Below are 15483 nucleotides of genomic sequence, written 5' to 3'. Positions count from 1 at the left end.
TCTCTGAAATCCTTAGAGACGAACTTGATATCACCCACCTCGGCACCACGATTGGACTAATGTTGAGCGTCGGAGCGCGCGTCGAGGGGAAACCCTCCGCGTCTCTTTAAGCTTACGTTTTTTGTTTCTTACGTGAGAGGCTCGATTAGCCCGAAGGACCCGAAGTAACCGAAAGACTCGAAGGGCCCAAAGAAAACAACAAACTCGAAGAACCCAAAGAAACCGAAGATCACGAAGATCTCGGAGAATAAAGCGAACCCGAAAACCACTTCAGACGAAACAATTCAAGAAGCAATCAACTTCACCATCTCTCGATCCACGTGCGATCATAGGGTCCGGCCCTAGATCGAGCCACGTGTGATTCTAAGTGTTTAACCCGAAAACGGCGTTAACATTTTGGCGCTAGAAGGAGGGGAGGTCGAATACAACCACGAATTCCCAACGAAAGATTTCTTCTTTCCACAAGTAGAGCTTCGGATCTACCAACGAAAGATCACTCTGTGCGACCATACTAGACGATATCCTTACGAGATGCTCAACCGAGTAGCCGTCTTCGAGAGCGGACCACCCCGCCAAGGAGGAAACGTTGCTCACCGCACGCGGGCTCAACTCCAAGCCTGACAAAATCAAATTGAAGACGCTCCCCAAGCGAGTGTAACCTCCGGACCCGTCCACCCCGGAAGAGATGCTCGAATGGAACGCCTTGAGAATAGTCTTTTTCGTTTGACCGGCATGATCTCGAGGATGAGAGGAGAAGAAGACACCCTAGGCGAAATCTACGGCGAACAAGAAGATCCGGTTGGAGCCCTTCCGGAGCACGAAGGACAAGAGCCGGAAGAGGCTGCCGAGGGGCATGAGGGAAATGAATACGTTGACCATGACGCGCAAGATGATGCCCCGGACCCAAGTATCCGAGACATAGACCGCAGAGAACGCTCAAACGAAAGGAACGGCCACGAAGAAGACCGAGCACCCCGACGCGTGGAAGCTCGCCCTCGTCGGCCACCGAGGTGAACAAACCACAACCAACCCCGGATTGTCCACTCGACGTCCGATCCTAGGGTAGAAACCTCTCATCGTTCTGCCTTTGCCCGCCTAGGTCGAGGAGAAGAAGTTGCAGACAGTGGAGACATTCGAAGATTCTCACAACCACGGCGAGTAAGTGTTCCGAGACCGCCCTCGCGCAATCTAGACTTAAGGCAACACCTCAACGCGCGATGGGAAATCCCCCGCCGCGATAATGAGCGAGTGAACACGGATCTAATGAACGCGACGAAACCGGTTGTAGCGAACCGTCCTCCGCCGCAAGTCGTTGCGGTCAATCAGGAACCCAACGAAATGGGTCGCACAATGCAACCCGCTCTTAGAGAAACGGCGACTACCGAAGTTGACCTGGCAGGAATGATCCAAGGGCTAAGGGAGGAAGTTCGAGAGCTGAGAGAGGCACGAACTCTCACGCCTGCTGTCCGGAACTTAGTAGAGAGTACGGCTTCCCCATTTATCGCGGACATACTCGAAGAAGAAATCATGGGCGACTTCCGCCTATCGAATTTTCCTCTTTACGACGGAACAAGTGACCCGTCCTACCATATGACCCAGTACCAGACGGCAATGAGGATGAAGAGATTGTCTCCGGCGGCGATGTGTCAAGCGTTCTGTCTCACACTTATAGGCACTGCCTTCGAGTGGTTTCAGAGACTTGGAAAAGGAACTGTTCGCTCATTCGAAGACCTACAAGGCCGATTTCTGACACGTTTTGCCGCTTCGCGAGTTCGAAAGAAGGAGAAATCCCACTTGTGGTCAATCAAGCAAGGGAGAGACGAATCTCTTCAGAAGTATCTCACCCGATTCACCGACGAGTCAAATAAAGTGGGTGATTACGATGACAGTGACGCGATTGTTGCCCTCATGAATGGGCTCTTGACAAGCGAATTCCTTATATCCTTAGTCAAAGAGAGGCCAACCTCGATGACCGAACTCATGGTCCGCGCAGCCCAACACATCTCCGTTGAAGAATATCTCGAAGGACGAAGAACCAACGAACGAGGAAACCGGAACAGAGAAGATGATCACCATGATAACAAAGACTCGCGAAAGAAGAGGAGTAGAAATATTCCAGTCCCACACGTCCGTCCTTCCGCGGAAGTAAGACCCCATTTGGTGGAGAGATTCCGAAAGCAATCAGATTTCACTCCGCTCAACACCCCGCTAGATAGGATTCTCGCTCTTCATGGGAGCAAGTTCACCAAACCCGTTCCTATGAAAAACGATCCCGCCAAGCGAGATAAAAATAAATATTGTGAATTCCACAAAGATCATGGACACGTTACCATTGACTGCGTACACTTGAGAAGACAGATCGAAAGTTTGATTCAAAAGGGAAAACTAAAAGAATTTGTATTGGCCATGGTAGCAACGGGGAACGCCTCCTCGAGCCGACAAGCCACACCCGCCAACCACCAACAACGAGGTGTTAGAGGAACCTCCGCCGACAATGACAATCGTGACAATACCCGAGGGAACACCGTGACCGCCCCACTCAATATTGTATCAATCATATTCGGTGGTCCGGAAACGGGGGATTCTAACAAGGACCGGAAGAACTACTCCCGGGCAGCACTCAAGTTTGATTTCTCTTACCACGTCAACCTCGTTGAGGAGAATTGGCCAACCACCCCGTGCGAGGCAATCCATTTCATAGAGGAGGAAGCCGTTTGAGTGATGCATCCTCACAATGACGCGATAGTCATCGAGACCCAGATTGCCAACAACATGGTGAGACGAATTTTGATCGATAACGGGAGTTCAACTGATATCATGTTCAAAACGGCTCTCGACCGGATGAACTTGGGAGGAATCAGCCTCACACCAATCAAGCCGCCGCTCTTTGGTTTCACCGGAGAGCGCATATACACAGAGGGATCCATTGAATTGCCGGTCACATTCGGGACCAAAGGAGAAGCTCAAGTCACTAGGATGGTCAATTTTCTCGTGGTGGACCAACCATCCGCTCACAATGCAATCATCGGCCGACCGACACTCAATAGGCTTCGTGCGGTCACTTCTACATATCATCTCCTCATGAAGTTCCCGACTCCCGCTGGAGTCGGGGTTGTGAAGGGAAATCAAATAGATGCGCGAATGTGCTACATCCGTGGGACCAATCACAAGGCATCCGACCTCACGATCGGGACAATTCACCAAATCGAAGATAATTATCCATGTGTCGTTAACGATGCACGAATGTTTGGAGAACTCGACCCGAGGGAGAAGACAAATGGAAAGAAGATTGAAGCATCAAGCGATCTCTCCCCTGTTGTGTTAGATGAAACAAAACCCGACCAAGCAGTCATGGTGGGAGCGCGTCTACCCGTAATAGTGAAGACCCAACTCGAGGTCTTCTTGCGAGAATACAAAGATGTATTCGCATGGACACACGCAGACATGCCGGGAATAGACCCAGAAGTCATCGTCCACCGACTCAACGTCATTTCCCCGGAGAATGGAAAAATCCAAAAGCGGCGCTCTTTCAATCCCGAGCGTTATCTCGCCATAAATGAGGAAGTTGAGAAGCTGATCACTGTCGGATTCATTCGCGAGGCGGAGCTCCCTAAGTGGGTGTCTAACGTCGTGATGGTTAGGAAGGTAAACGGGAAGTGGAGAATATGCATCGACTACATTGATCTCAACAAAGCGTGCCTAAAAGACTGTTTTCCTCTACCGAGGATCGACCAGTTGGTGGATGCCACAGCCGGACATGAGCTCATGAGCTTCATGGATGCCTACTCCGGGTACAACCAAATCCGGATGCAAGAACCAGATCAACTCAAGACCACGTTCACCACAGACCGCAGACTGTTTTGCTATAAAGTAATGCCGTTTGGATTAAAAAATGCTGGGGCCACATACCAACGCCTAGTCAATCGAATGTTTGCAGGGCAAATCGGAAAGACGATGGAGGTGTACGTAGATGACATGCTGGTAAAGAGTTTAAAGATTTCGGACCACGTCCGAGACTTGAGAGATATGTTCATCCTCCTACGAAGATATAAGATGAAGTTGAACCCCAACAAGTGCGCGTTTGGAGTCGAGTCAGGGAAGTTCCTAGGTTTCATTGTAAACCAGCATGGAATCGAGGCTAACCCAGAAAAAATTCGAGCCCTAATAGAGATGAAATCCCCGAGGAGGGTGAAAGAGGTGCAAAGTTTGACGGGACGAGTTGCCGCTTTGAGTCGGTTTGTCTCCAAAGCAACCGATCGCTGCCAACCATTTTTTCAAGCCTTGAAAGGCGGCAAAGACTTCAAATGGGACGACGATTGCGAGAGTGCATTCCAAGAGTTGAAGATCTACTTTGGATCTCCCCCCTTTCTCGTCAAGCCCAAGGAGGGAGAGACACTGTACCTATACCTATCGACAAGGGCGGTAAGCATGGTCTTAGTCCGAGAAGAAGAAAGAATACAATGGCCAATTTACTACGTAAACAAGGCATTGCTAGATGCCGAGACTCGATACCCCGAGATCGAGAAGCTCGCCTTGGCATTAACGACAGCAGCTAGGAAGCTCCGTCCATACTTTCAAGCACACCAAATCGTCGTGAGAACGGAGTATCCGATTCGAAAGGCCCTTCAAAAGGGATCATCAGCAAGAATGGTCGTATGGTCACAAGAGCTGGGAGAGTATGGAGTGGATTTCCAACCGAAGGTCGCCATCAAAGGTCAAGCTGTGGCTGATTTCATAGCGGAGTTCACATACGCGGTAGATGTGCAACAACAAGAAGAGGAAGCAAAGCAAGGGAACTTAGAAGGGGAGAGCTCCACCAGGAAAAGGAAAGCTGCCCCCGAGGGCCCGATTTGGAGCCTGCATGTAGACGGAGCATCGAATACCCAAGGGTCTGGGGCAGGGATTGTTTTTGTCAACCCAGACGGAGAAAAGTTGAAGTATGCCATGCATTTCCAGTTCAAGGCTACGAACAATGAAGCAGAATACGAGGCCCTCATCACGGGACTCGAATTGGCCAAGAAACTGGGAGTCAAAAACCTTAAGATTCATTGCGACTCCCTCTTGATCGTCAATCAAGTGAAAGGGGAGTACCAAGCAAAGGAAAATAACATGGTGGCCTACCTCGACGAGACCAAGAGATACCTCGAATCATTCTCGTGGTATGAGATAGTTCAAGTCCCACGAAGCTCTAACGCTGAGGCAGACGCGCTAGCCCGCCTAGCCTCTGGAGCTGGAGACGAAAGTCTGGGGAAAGTTCCCATCGAAACTTTAGTGCGCCCCTCGATTGCCAAGGGAGAAATAAACTCCATTGAAGTGCATACCGGATCCTCCTGGATGACCCCTCTCGTGGAGTATCTTCGCGAAAATAAACTCCCCGACGATCGCGCCGATGCCAGGAGGATCAAGCTCCACGCATCGAGATATGTCTTGCGGGGCGACGTGTTGTACAAGCGCGGGTTTTCGCAACCACTACTCCGATGTCTGGACAGCACCGAGGCCAATTACGTCCTTCGGGAGATTCACGAAGGGATGTGTGGAAATCACGCAGCGGGACAATCGCTTATACAGAAGGCTTTGAAGCAAGGTTACTTTTGGCCGACGATCAAAAGGGATGCTCATACCTTGGCTCGGAAGTGTGACAAATGCCAGAGGTTTGCGCACATTCCAAAGCGGCCCCCGGCGCCTTTTTGCCCCGTCCTGGTTGCTCGACCATTTGCCAAATGGGGGGTCGACATCATTGGCAAACTACCCAATGCGCCGGGGAACCGAGTCTATGCCATCGTCACGATAGATTACTTCACAAAATGGGTAGAGGCGGAACCGTTGCACAAGATCACTGAAGCCAATACGACTAACTTCATTTGGCGGTCAATCATATGTCGTCACGGAATTCCCGAATCCATAATCACTGATAATGGTACACAATTTGATAACAAGAAGATCAGAAACATATGCGAGCAACTGAAGATTAGCAAGACTTTTTCGTCGCCGCGACATCCGCAGGCGAATGGCCAAGTTGAAGCTGTGAACAAAACCATCAAGGAAAATTTGAAGAAAAAATTGGAAGAAAAGAAAGGAGCTTGGGCCGAGGAACTTCCCTTCGTTCTCTGGGCATACCGAACGACGACTAGGACGGCCACCGGAGAGACCCCATTCTCCCTCACATATGGAGTTGAAGCGGTAATCCCCGCGGAGATCGGCATCCCGACGTATCGGGTGAAGGATTTCGATGAAGAAAACAACAACGAAGCCCTAAGGATGGAGCTTGACGTGATTGAAGAGAAGATGACAAACGCTTTCTCACGCATGACCGCACAAAAGAGGATCGTTGAGAGACACTACAACTCGAAGGTTAAGGCGCGTAACTTTGCGGAAGGAAATTTGGTCCTCCGAAGAGTGTTTCAAAACATGCAAGTGCAAGGAGCAGGAGTACTTGGCCCCAACTGGGAAAGCCCGTACCGAGTCCGACAAGTGATACGCGATGGCACGTATCGGATCGAAAGAATCGATGGTACCGAGATCGCACATCCATGGAATGCGGAACACCTCCGCCAGTATTACCAATAGGAGATTAAGCTAATAAGAGCATTAAGCCTCTACTTTTGATGATTTTCGTTAATTTTCGTAAATATTTTCGTTAATATTATGTACCTTTTGATTTTGCACTTTTAGCCAATAGCAAAATGTTAAGCACTCAGCACGTGCCCCTTTTGTTTTTATCTTAAAATCAAATCAATGAAAAAGCAAGCATATTTGAACTTAATTACTTATCCTACTCTTAAGTTTTTCCACAATTCTTCGAATTATACAAAAACTGGGGGGTTAATGGATACATGGAATGCAAGAATACAAAGGAACGAGCCAAGAGCAGAAAAAAAAAGGATGAGTCAACGCATGACATGAACCCGCGTGAAAGACATAGTCTACAAGCACAATATATATATAAAAAAATGAAGAATCACCCGTCAAGGGCTCTAACAAAAACGAGCCCCAACGGAAACAATCCTATCTGAGACCCACAGTGGCAAGCCAAAGCGCATAATACGCAAAGTAAACGCCAGACGAGCGTAAACACACATCAACATTACGGGAAAAAACCCTGACAAAGCAAACGAACACAATCGAGGGCGCTATAGCACCCCAATCCCAAAAGCACGTTGAAATTTATGAAGTCCAAACCATCAACAAACAATACATAAAAAGTATAGATAAAAGAAAAGACAAGAAGACGAATGCGAATGGGAGAGCTTTCTTTTACCAGCAATACACCCGTGAGGGGGGCCCACAAAAGATAATAAAGGGCTCAAAGGGACGCACAACGTACCGCGTCGACAAAAGAAAAAAAAAACAGCAGATAAATGATGGTTCGCCCTAAAACGCATACATGGACATAATAAAAGCTAGGATAACCAAAAGAGAACATCTAAGATCCTAGATAAACCAAAAGAAAGCCGATGGCGAGGCTAATCATCAATCCCGTCCATGGCTGAGATCCGCTCCGCGCCTTTAGGAACGTCTTTGCTTGCCGCTCCAGTCACACAATCCACCTCGCCATCAAAGGCATCCAGCGCCTCCGGACCCTCTGACACCTCGGGCTGCCCCATCATTTTCCTCCTCTCACACTCCTCATCGGCTTGAATGAGATCAAGCGGGATAAAGTTGAAAGTGATCGGAAGGGCCGGATTCTCAAGGAGGACGTGCCTGCGGCAACTGAGGATTGCTTCCCATTGGCGCTCCTCGAGTTTCTCCCACACGGACGCCTCGAGCTCAGTTATCCTCTTCCTCGAGCAAGCCAACTCTGAGCGCAAAGAATCCACCATGTCGCCATCACTCGAGGGTGCCTCAGGTTCAGCATCCTTCTTCTGCAAGCACTCCAACTCCAACCGCATGGAAGTCATCTCTCCGTCGAGACGCTCCACAGATGCCTCAAGATCGACAATCTTCCCCCGAGCGCTCTCCAAGTCATCATCCCCCTGTTGAAGGGTTTTCTCCACCTCCGTTTTCTCGTCGCGAGCCTGCTGCAAGAGATCTCCAAGGCGAGTGCGATCCCTCTCCCTCCCTTGCTTGGACTCCGTCAAGGAAACCTTCAGCCCGTCAAGTTCTCGGGACAAACGATGTGCCTCTTTTTGAATACGATCGGCGCGAGCTCGGCCGGCCGACGCCCCTTTCTTCTTGGCCACTTCTAGCTCTTTAAGAAGAGCACGACAGCCCTCGGTGGCACTCACCGCCTTGATGAGGGACTAAAAAATAGTAAGAATAAATTTTATTTAGATGAGCAATGATGCACAATCACATAAAGAATAAAATAAAGGAAAAATAAAAAGAGGCCAACCCTCATACAGCAGTTCTCGTGCGCTTTCAACTTCTCCAAGACATCCATTTGCTCCACTGCAGCCATCTCCCCGAAAGAAATCGATCTGGTGACGACAGCAACCCGATCCCCAAGGGCCTTCCCAGGCCTCGGCGCTGTCAAGAGGTCTGGCGACCTCCTACTTGAAGACTCCTTGCCGGAAGTGTTTCGCCCCCGCTTGTTGTGGCGCACATCAAACGACCTCATCGATGGAAGGGGCGGAGGGGCGCGCACGAGACCCATTTGAAAGATGCCTGGACCCTCGGGTAGGACGGAACGCGACGCTTCCCCCGCCCCCGAGTTCTTCTCACGACCGCCTCCTCGAGCCATATCTAAAATATATATATATATATATATATATATATATATATTAAAAATAAAATAAAAATGATGATAATACAATGCTTGCTCAAAATAATAAAGTGCGATCATTCAAAGGCTACACACGACCACCCCCCACTCCAACAAATAATACTGTCGTCTGTCAATGGCAAAAGCAAGGGACACTGCGGTGCCACAAAAATCCTAGGCACCTCCGCCGGCGACTGAAGAACGAAAGGGCTCATAGGTGGAGAACCCAAGTTCGAAGAAATCATGGGACCATTGGAATACTCAGGGATTTCTTCCGACGAAGAAGAAACCGGAATCGTAATGACGCACACTGGACGATCTTGGGACGGTGATAGAGACGCCAACATGATGACAGATGGAGAACCCAAATTCGGAGAAGACATCGGACCCATGGGAGAACTCGGGGCTGCCTCGGGGGTTCCCATGTGAGAACCTGGAGATAGAGTGGCGCAGGATACTATCAAAGACTCGGGAAGATCCGTAGGGGAGTGAGATACCTCGGTGGAAGCGCCAAGGTGACATGAACGCCAACCGAAATCCAACCAAATAACAGGCAGCCGAAATAACGGTGCGTAACGTGCATCAGGCGGGAGCGATCACATCAGCAAACAAAACTCTCTCTTTCGCTTTTTCGCTCGCCGCGAAGCCGAACTCTGAAAGAGCAACGCCAAACGCATCAGTGGAAATCAAAAACCATTTGGTCTTCCAACCATGAACTTTAGAGGGAAAATCGACTAATATGAGTTTTTGTGTCCGATCAACAAGATGATACGCCCCCGCGCATCGGGACGTCGCCTCGACCCTCGCCAAGTCACGAAGCTCCTTTATCGTCAATGCTTTGCCCGTAACATAGAACCAGATCATATAACACGCCGAGACACACCGATACGCTCTCGGACCAAGCTGGAAATGATGGATTTGCAAAGTTGCAAGTAATTTTTGGATGATCGGTTGAAAAGAATAGCTCAGGCCGCACCGAAGACTTTCAAGGTGCACTGCGCCATAGCCTCGTGGAGGACGGCTAGGAATATCGTCTGACTCGGGGGCGCGAGTTTGGACCGAGGGCGGAATTTGGAGCTCATCTCGATACAACTTCAGGTTATCGGGAGTGATGGAACTCGGGACATCGATGCCGGATAAGTCAAGAACCTCTTCCTCGTTGAAGGACCCGTCCACCACCGTCTCGTCGGTCTTCGTCTCACCATCCCCGGCCGAGACCCCCTTTTGTGGCCCCAAGAGACGAGTGTCCTCTTTTTCCTTCAACGATCATCCATTTTTCGTTGCCGCCCTCAATAACTTCACAATAGGAATATGGTCCGAGTCATAATCGGAACCAAGGTCTGCAAAAAAAAAATAATAATAATAATAATAATAATAATAATAAAAGGAGAGACCGAGACTGGGAATATAAAAAAATGGAGAAAACGCAGCGTAACTACGGCAAGACAAGCATATTCAACCAAAATTCAAAATAGAGGCATAAACATCCGAGTATATCTATGGATCCTAAATGTCCTGCCAAACACAAATATAGCACGTAAACCACCAAAATTCTTACCCAAGTGATCGGGGTCTACGCTAAGCCATGAAAATTCCCTCACAAATCCTAGAAACCCAAATTCTTTAAACACATTAAAATACCATGAAATACTCACAAAACACTTCTTGACAAATCTATACATGATCGATACATGTTCGAAGCCTAATCAGTACATATACACGCCACTCATACAATAATGCCTACAAGGTCAAATATATGTCAAGAAATGTACATAATCAAAATGAGTGCGCAATGATGAACAACACAAAAAAAAAAAAACGGAGAAACAGAGACTTACCCTTTCCAAGCACCGAGCAGCCTCCCTCCGTCGACACACGCGTAGAGCTTCTCGTCAACGAGGACCCGCTGATCGACGGTTCTCTCACAGGAAGATCGTGCGGAGTCGGGGCCAAGAGCTCCGGTACCGAAGGTCTGAGCGCCAATTCGCGTCGTGCACTCGCTCGCATCGTCACCCCACTCCGCGTCAAAGGCTCCGGCGTTGCACCTTCGCCGACAACCCCCGAGAGTGGCTTCGTCCTCGCCTTCATCTGAGCAATCTCAGCAAGGGACCTGGCCGTCCTTACTCCGCCTTCGTCATCGCCATCACCCCCGACACTGCTCGAGCCCGAAAGCCAACCCTCGACGATTCCATCTCCAAGATCAGCTCGGTCCGCCTCTGCCGCCATCCTCACCCACCCGGTTTTGTCGTTTCCAATCACGGACGGATCTTCAACCTCGTCCATGGAAAGCATTGTTTCAACCACAGACTCTCGATAGACTTCGTCAATGTCAAATGGTTGAAGATGGTTTAAGTCCATCTCACAAAGGGGTATGGAATCAGGGTCCTCAATGGTGTTGTTGAGCGCCATTAATGAAGAGAGGGGACGTACGAGGATCGCAAAAAAAAAAAAAAAAAAAAAAATGAGCTACAACGCAAGAGAGAGGAAAAAAAAGAGAAATTAGGATTTTTCACTCACCATGCCTACGTGAATGAAATGGGTTTTAGGCTCCGGCGACGGCGGGGAATGAATGAACTTCGATCTTCAAAGGCCCTGAGAATAGGAAGTATACTTTCAGTCACCTTATGGAAAAGAGAAAGACCTGAGATAAAGATGGAGTTGGGAAAGAAGTGGGTATCGGCAAATGCCAAGAAGAGAGTTTAAAAATGAAAAAGCTGATAAAGTAAAAATAGTCTTAAAAAAAAAAAAAAAGAGGAGACTAATATATAATATATATATATATATATATATATATATATATATATATATATATATATATATATATATATATATATATGACTATCTATCAGTCTAGTCTATGTCTAATAGTCTTTAAAGAAATATATATATACATATTATGACTATGCACAATACAAGTAGTGCCGATAGTCTCAAGGAAACATATAAAATGTATATATACATGTTATGAGTTTATGACTCTCTACAAGTCTGGCTGTTAAAAAAAAAAAAAAAACCCTATCTGCAAAGCTTCTATGATCTTTAAAAAAAAATGATGATGATGACAAATAAAGAAAAAAAAAGGGGGGGGTCGTGGATTTCAAGACCCGCCAATTTCACAATGTCAAAAGAATGAAGCATCGGGAAGAGAAGTACCAAGAGCTTCTCGCGCGATTAAATCGCACACGAAGCTGGGGGTTAATGTTATTACGTTATTTTCTAAGATGTGAAATTAGCGGACCACCGAAAAAATAGGCCCACGAAGTATTGGGCCATCCCTCCAATAACGAAGCTCATTAACTTGATGTGTCGAGATTGGACTAAAATCGATGCCTAACCAAATCCCATGAATGGCGTTGAACCGTGAATAGCTTTGAGACGACATCTCAAGAAAAGTCCCCCAACCTCAACTAGGGGATAATCTTTAGACAAAAAGGCTCTATGAAAAATCTCGAAGTGAATTACGTAACAACTCTTAGACCAACAACTCAAGATACTTCAAGAAGCTAAAATCCTAAAGTCAGTCATCAAGAATGCCGTTGAGAAAAAATCATAAATAATATCGTGCGAGGCGATTTATGAAGGAAAAATTCTCGAACCGACGACTTGTCAATAAATTTATTGACAAGATGCAAGCAAAATCATCGTCCATGAAAACCTTCGGCGAGCCTCCAAGTGACGAGACCATCGGCGAACCTACATGACCGAGACTATCGGCGCAAAACCATCGGCGCTAAACCATCGGCGCAAAACCATCGGCGCAAAACCATCGGCGAACTTTATGGCCGAGACTATCGGCGTGAAACTATCGGCGATCGTGACCTTCGGCGAACACGAGCCCATCAAACTATCGGCGTGCAAAACCTCGGCGCACAAACCATCGATCTTCCCATAGACTATCGGCAAGACTCAATGCCGATAGTCTCATGACGATGCTCGGTGTCACGTTTTTGGACGAAGATGCTCAGATTCTAGGCCATTCTCAAGGGTCTTCAATGATCCTCCATCTTGGCCACAACCTCAAAGCTCACCTATAAATACCCCACCTTCACAAGACATAAGGTAAGTGATAAAAAAACTTGGGAAAAGGCGGCCCAAATCACAACTCGTTTCCTCTCTCTGAAATCCTTAGAGACGAACTTGATATCACCCACCTCGGCACCACGATTGGACTAATGTTGAGCGTCGGAGCGCGCGTCGAGGGGAAACCCTCCGCGTCTCTTTAAGCTTACGTTTTTTGTTTCTTAGGTGAGAGGCTCGATTAGCCCGAAGGACCCGAAGTAACCGAAGGACTCGAAGGGCCCAAAGAAAACAACAAACTCGAAGAACCCGAAGAAACCGAAGAACACGAAGATCTCGGAGAATAAAGCGAACCCGAAAACCACTTCAGACGAAACAATTCAAGAAGCAATCAACTTCACCATCTCTCAATCCACGTGCGATCATAGGGTCCGGCCCTAGATCTAGCCACGTGTGATTCTAAGTGTTTAACCCGAAAACGGCGTTAACAGAAACCAAAATGGAAAATTAAACATTAGTATAGTAACCACCAAAATGTTGTGTTTTTCCTTAGCGTCCTCCGATGACATCACTAAGCATAAATGGTAACAACTAACAAGTATTTACGAGTCATCTGTTACTAAATGAAGTTACTACTAGTAATCTGTTGTGTCTTCGTTTTCCTCCGGTTTCACAAAGAACTCGATGTACGCAATCCTACTGGGATGCTGGTACCCTGCAGAGTCGATCTGCGGATGCGAACCCGACACTTTTGACACCGAAACCAAATGCTGGACTTTTAGCAACCCATCTCTTCCAATGGTCATCTTGCTTCCCCGATTGTCTCTGATCACTCCCACGGGGATGTTTGAAGTCGTGGCTCGAAGGAACTTGTATTTGTACCTATAAGAATCAGATCATGTAAAAGACCATGCGAAACAGAAGCAACTCAAGATGATAATCGCGAGCTTTACCTGTGTGACACTTGACGGTCGCAATGGAAGGCAATCAGAAGATCGGTGTTTGCATAGTACATGAAGTCTATCTGCATATACGTAAACAGGAAAAAAAAAAATTTATATCCATTTGGCCTCTCAAATGGTTGGTTACAAGGGGGTTTCAAGTGTGAGTCTTACCTGTAAATCTCCATGGCCGTCTCCTCTAAATGTGACGCTCGGGGGATCTGGTTGCATGGTGATTTGGATACTAGAGCCAGGCCATTCAAGATCGTCGATTGCTTCCTTCAACGATCCAGTCTGTGGTGTAATTAAAAGACATGATAATGAATAATGGTTTAATAAAACCAGTCACTAAAATCTGCAACTTGAAAAGAAGATGCATTGACAGTTTTGTAGCTAAAGAGATAATGCAGATACGTAAAAACTTTTTGATCGTCAGTTATCTTGAATTTCTAATAGTTTCTGCACAGACAGAAAACGGAAGGGAAGTGAAATTGGATTGAAATTCACAATGAGCCGATGCAATATCGAAATCCAGGGTTTTAAATCTAGGCACACCTTAACAGTGAAGGTGAGCGGCGTGGTTCCTGCAGATTCAAAATTGTAATCCCATGAAATCGTGTCGGGGATCCTCGTCCTGATCTCTGCGTAAACGCTTGTCCCCAGTGAATCAACAGACCTGAAAATCATCCCATCTGTAGGATTATAACCATCACCACAAACGCAAAACTGATTTTGTTTTTGGAGAAAATCGATTCAAAATAGCACGGGTTCATCACATATGATTTTCAACTACTTTTAGATTTGTTCATTACTTCATTTTTCCTATCTGGTAATTATAGCAAATAAAAATTTCATTTCCAGATATCTATTAGAACCAGAGACTACTAAAAAGGAGTAAAATTGATTAATATTTTTAGGATCAACTACGTATACTCTTTCTTGAGCAAAAAAAAAAAAAAAAAACAAAAACAAAAAAACAAAAAAAACAAAACTACATATACTCTACTTTTGAGATTCATACATGAACTTCGTACCTGAGAAGTAATTGCATATCAGGACCTGGATATCGAACTTCGACTGTATTTGGATTTCCAGGGACCGAAAAGACATTCAAGCAATCAACAAACAATCCCAAACTAAGACCGAATCTCGGCCTCCCTTGTGCACCGTACTCATAACGAAGGAAAAGCTGTTGACGAAATCACAAAGCAAATTAAGCCACTCCAGTTATCCAATCGATGGAAACGTTATACAGTTTTCTCAGGTCAAAAACATGTATTCACATTTTGTCGGAAACCAAAAAACACGATTAAAAAAATGAGAACAAAGAATATTATACCTCGCGCTGAAGATATACTTTGGCCTGAAGACAACCTGTCTCCTCCACAATCACAACGATTCCGTGCTCGGATAATTCAATTACGGCGTCCTGGTTGTACGAATTCAAACAAACAAATATTCAATTTCCGCATAAGAAACTCAAAAGTGCGATCAATTTTGACCTAGGCACGAGGGAGAGAGAGAGAGGTGTTACCTGATGGCGTTTCCATCGGACCGCGGTGAGAGCGTCGACCATACCTTGGACGTTGTCGAGCTCGCACACCAGATCGGCGGTGTCGGCATCGACCTCCGTAGCCTGTGACTCCATTTTCGCTATCACTTTTCCCGCCAAAAAACTCGTGAACCGCGAATTTCATTCCTCTTCTTGTCCCTTATATTTATTTATTTAATTTTTTTTTTTTTTAACAAGGGACCCTTTTATTTGATTAGAGATGCGGAAAGCAAAACAAGCAAGTTTAAAAAGTTAACTCAAGCTCTCTATTT

The 15483-nt window shown here is 46.7% G+C and overlaps 2 protein-coding genes across 2 annotated transcripts; both read right to left on the bottom strand.

The window, feature by feature from the left end:
* Positions 1 to 6856: 6856 nt before the first annotated feature.
* On the bottom strand, positions 6857 to 11102 carry LOC149404753 (uncharacterized). Its single transcript, XM_089602265.1, has 4 exons — positions 10540 to 11102; positions 9199 to 10041; positions 8333 to 8682; positions 6857 to 8240 (listed from the first exon to the last, which is right to left on the bottom strand). Exons 2-4 carry the CDS (start codon positions 9221 to 9223, stop codon positions 7464 to 7466), a joined length of 1152 nt encoding a protein of 383 aa, XP_089458391.1. The 5' UTR covers positions 9224 to 10041; positions 10540 to 11102; the 3' UTR covers positions 6857 to 7463.
* A 2085-nt stretch (positions 11103 to 13187) lies between these two features.
* LOC149404752 (PCNA domain-containing protein) lies at positions 13188 to 15409 on the bottom strand. Its single transcript, XM_089604999.1, has 7 exons — positions 15194 to 15409; positions 14999 to 15088; positions 14694 to 14848; positions 14215 to 14335; positions 13834 to 13953; positions 13672 to 13742; positions 13188 to 13600 (listed from the first exon to the last, which is right to left on the bottom strand). The coding sequence occupies exons 1-7, from the start codon at positions 15305 to 15307 to the stop codon at positions 13354 to 13356; spliced, it is 918 nt and encodes a 305-aa protein (XP_089461125.1). The 5' UTR covers positions 15308 to 15409; the 3' UTR covers positions 13188 to 13353.
* Between the last annotated feature and the right edge of the window lie 74 nt (positions 15410 to 15483).

This window comes from Urtica dioica, chromosome 2 (assembly GCF_054948205.1).
Source record: "Urtica dioica subsp. dioica isolate 48M chromosome 2, U.dioica_male_clone48M_v1_H2, whole genome shotgun sequence".
In the NCBI taxonomy this organism is placed as follows: domain Eukaryota; kingdom Viridiplantae; phylum Streptophyta; class Magnoliopsida; order Rosales; family Urticaceae; genus Urtica; species Urtica dioica.
Note: the sequence above shows the minus strand (reverse complement) of the source record. Positions and strands in the feature narration are given on the sequence as shown.